The sequence below is a fragment of the Volvox carteri genome, assembly GCF_000143455.1.
Source record: "Volvox carteri f. nagariensis unplaced genomic scaffold VOLCAscaffold_753, whole genome shotgun sequence".
Classification (NCBI taxonomy): Eukaryota; Viridiplantae; Chlorophyta; class Chlorophyceae; order Chlamydomonadales; family Volvocaceae; genus Volvox; species Volvox carteri.
The window spans coordinates 3,151-6,300 of NW_003308245.1; the positions used below are offsets into that span (position 1 = coordinate 3,151).

The following is a 3,150-nucleotide window of genomic DNA, read 5'->3' on the forward strand; positions in this document are numbered from 1 at the left end:
TCGCCGCCGCCAGGTATTCCGCCGCCAGCGACCTCAGTGTGCGCTTTCCCAGCTCGTGCTTTTGCAGCTCGTCCCAAAGGCACTCTTGCGAGATGCGGTGCAGAGAGCGAAGAGCCTCCGTGACGGCGTCTTCGAAGTAGCGAACTGGGGTGGCGTCATCGCGGCGCGCCGACTGTAATGCAACTCGTCGTACGTCCCACAGGGCCGTGTCCCCCATGTCGGCCGTCGCGGCGCGGAAGTCCGCTTCGTTCATCTTTATAGGGCTCCCTGCGTGTGTTCCAGCGCGTGTTGAGTAGTGTCAGTTGGACCGGAGTAGGTGCGAGGAACTGCCCATGGACCATGGTGACTGCGGTACCTGTTGTGCACTACCAATGAGCCAGCGCAAGCAACAGCTGTCCAGAAAACATACAACGTTTGGATTGAGAAACCTTCATAACTGGGAATGACGTTATATGACGCGGCAGGAATAAAGAGGGAGAACGTTGCCGTCGAAGGCAAGTTAGGACCCTGGAATTTCGCTGGGACAGCCTAGAACGTGGAAAATAGAGGTAACGTGTATTTCGAAGCAGGCGATACGGTGCGACATATGACACCTTAGCCAGCAATCAGCCATATGATGGCGGGCCACGAACGGTGTGCTATAAGATCCCACTATAAGATTATGAGGACAAAATTAGGGCAGCTCAGCACAGACTCCTAAGATCTTTTGCATTGCACTTAGAGTGTGTGTTCGCTAACCTTCTATCAATTGGAAAGCGCACACTAGCTCCTTTTCGCACAAAAGGTCAGTGGAAGCCATTCAAGTTCATCAATGCAGCCATGTTTCAGAGAGAAATACTTTTGACGCGTGAATATCTCACAGGGAGCCAGCCCCAACAGGAAAATGTTACCCGCACAACCTTTTAGCCCGCTGCCTTGAAAAATCAGCTACACATTATCAATTACCTTATGTTCTAGTGCTGTAAAGTCCTCGAGCCAGCGCCTCTGGCAACTCCGATTAAAGCCGGCGTGCAAGACTGCCCTGTAGATGCAAAACACCTTCAGGCTTCAATAATTGTAAACGCGGAAAGCCAAACTATAATACTACAACGAGCGCATGTATCCCTACCCGCCACAAGAAAGCTTAAAGCTGCTCCCCGTAAGTTTGCAAGAAAGAGCGGTTTGCATCTAGCGCATTGTTAAACTCTTATAATGAAAGGCGATGCTTAGTATAATATTCTAGAGGTAGACCGTGCAGCCCTCTAATCTAAGAGGCACGAATCGCTGGGATAGGACGGTGTACGAGAGCCACAGCGAGCATCGCCTGCACGATTATGACATTTCTGAAGCATGCAAATAATTCTATTTCGCTATGATTGTCGTTGTAACAAAACCATAAGGTGAAACATACCTATTCCCTGACAGCCTGCCTCTATTCGTAAAACGATAGGGCAAAGCACCCGCCGGCAGCCATCCTTGGCAAGGCGCATCTTCAAAAGCTAACTCGAGATACTTCCACGCATAGCTTACTGATAAGAAACCCAGCCCTGCCCTATGTTTTGGTTAAAACTCTCCCCGTGCACGCAACGTACTGCTGTCGCCCCGGTTTTACTTGACGCATGTTTGCACAGTCAACGTTATGAACTGAGGCACCTCGGCGCTGGTGCTTAGTGAACCTCCTACCTTTCCCACTTGCTGCTCCCCGTCCCATTTCTTTCTTGTACACGAGCAGGAAATAATAGCACACTTCGAAAGGACGGACGAGCTGTCCACAGGATAGGCCAGTAAGGGCCGTGTTGTTCATTGCCATCAGGGGTGATCATCCCCCTGATCATCATCCAGAATCTCGTCTTCCAGATTCTTCAGGATTCGGTACAATAATCGCACAGGCAGTCCACACGGCCAGTGCCAGGTGCACTTGACGATACGTACGTACATGCGGGCTCGCTGGCGGTGCGTGCGACCGACGGCGGCCACCGAGGTGTTACACGAAGAGAGAGAAAGAGAGAGAGAGAGAGAGAGAGAGAGAGGAGGGAAGGGGAAAAGCGGGAGAGGGAGAGAGAGAGACGCTGCCCTGGTTGCTGCTCTGAGCTCCATTGCGGCGCCGGCGCCGCGTGCACCACCGCTTCACGACGCAGCAGCTGATGGCTGCAGCCGCATTCCGCTCGACAGCCGCTTCGCCACCTCATTCACGTCCCGGCTCCATTGCTCCTCCTCACGCTGCGCCAGGGCTTCCTGTCGTACATCGGGTTCCGAAATGACTATCGGCAAACAACGCGTCCATGAGGGCAGTGACCAGCTGCTCTTGCAACCCAGGCGGGGTAAGAGGGGAAAGCACAAGAGGAACCACACCGCTGGCAAACAACACATCTCCCCGGGGGGGGGAAGGCACCGGGGCCTACCGAAACACACTACTTTTCACACTCCGCCTGCTTCCCGCTGCCTGCCACATGTTGTTCTCGACCTCCAGCCAGTTTACCCTTAGCCTCCTCCCTCCCTAATCCACACCAACGCCCTCCCCCCTCACACACGCAACAGTTAATAACCCTTCACTCAATGACACAAAAACACAATCTTTCTTCTTTCCCCCCCCTTCCCCCCCCCCCCACACACAGACGCACCCGCAGTTTCGGCGTCAGGGAGGCGACCCTTTACTGCTTGCACATTGTGTCAGCACCTGGCCTCCCCCTTGGCCCCCATTATGAGGAGAGCTCAAACCCACCTTGAGGTCCCGCCGCACATGCTCCTCGTAGAACTGGGCCAGGTGGCGGATTTCGGCCATCAGCGAGGTGGAGCGCGCCATCAGGCGAGCCCGTGTCGTTGTCGTCGTCTGCATACCCCCCCCCCGCCACCGCCTCCCCCTCCGCCTCCATCTCCTCCTCCAGCTCCACCATGAGGGCCAGCAGGGACACGTAGCGGTGGTAGTCCGCGTCAAAGGTGGCCACGAAGTCGTCTAGCTCGGGGGCAAGCTGGGGAGGGGAGGGGAGGGAAAGAAGAACCACGAACGGGGAGGGGAGGGGAGGAGCGGGAGAGGAGAGGTGAAGGGGTAGAGGGAAAATGGAACAAAATGCAACGAACAAACTGACAACTGGCGGAGAGGTGAAGTGTGTGTGTGTGGGTGCGTGTGTGTGTGTGTGTGTGCATGTGTGCGCGGAGTCACCTGCAGGATTA

General features: G+C 55.0%; 1 protein-coding gene across 1 annotated transcript; it reads right to left on the reverse strand.

Moving 5' to 3' along the window:
- Nucleotides 1-2,106: 2,106 nt before the first annotated feature.
- VOLCADRAFT_101337 (uncharacterized protein) lies at nucleotides 2,107-2,948 on the reverse strand (the record flags this gene model as incomplete). Its single annotated transcript, XM_002959776.1, has 2 exons — nucleotides 2,107-2,240; nucleotides 2,702-2,948. Coding segments are annotated over 2 exons (381 nt in total), but the record flags the coding sequence as incomplete, so codon positions are not given.
- Between the last annotated feature and the right edge of the window lie 202 nt (nucleotides 2,949-3,150).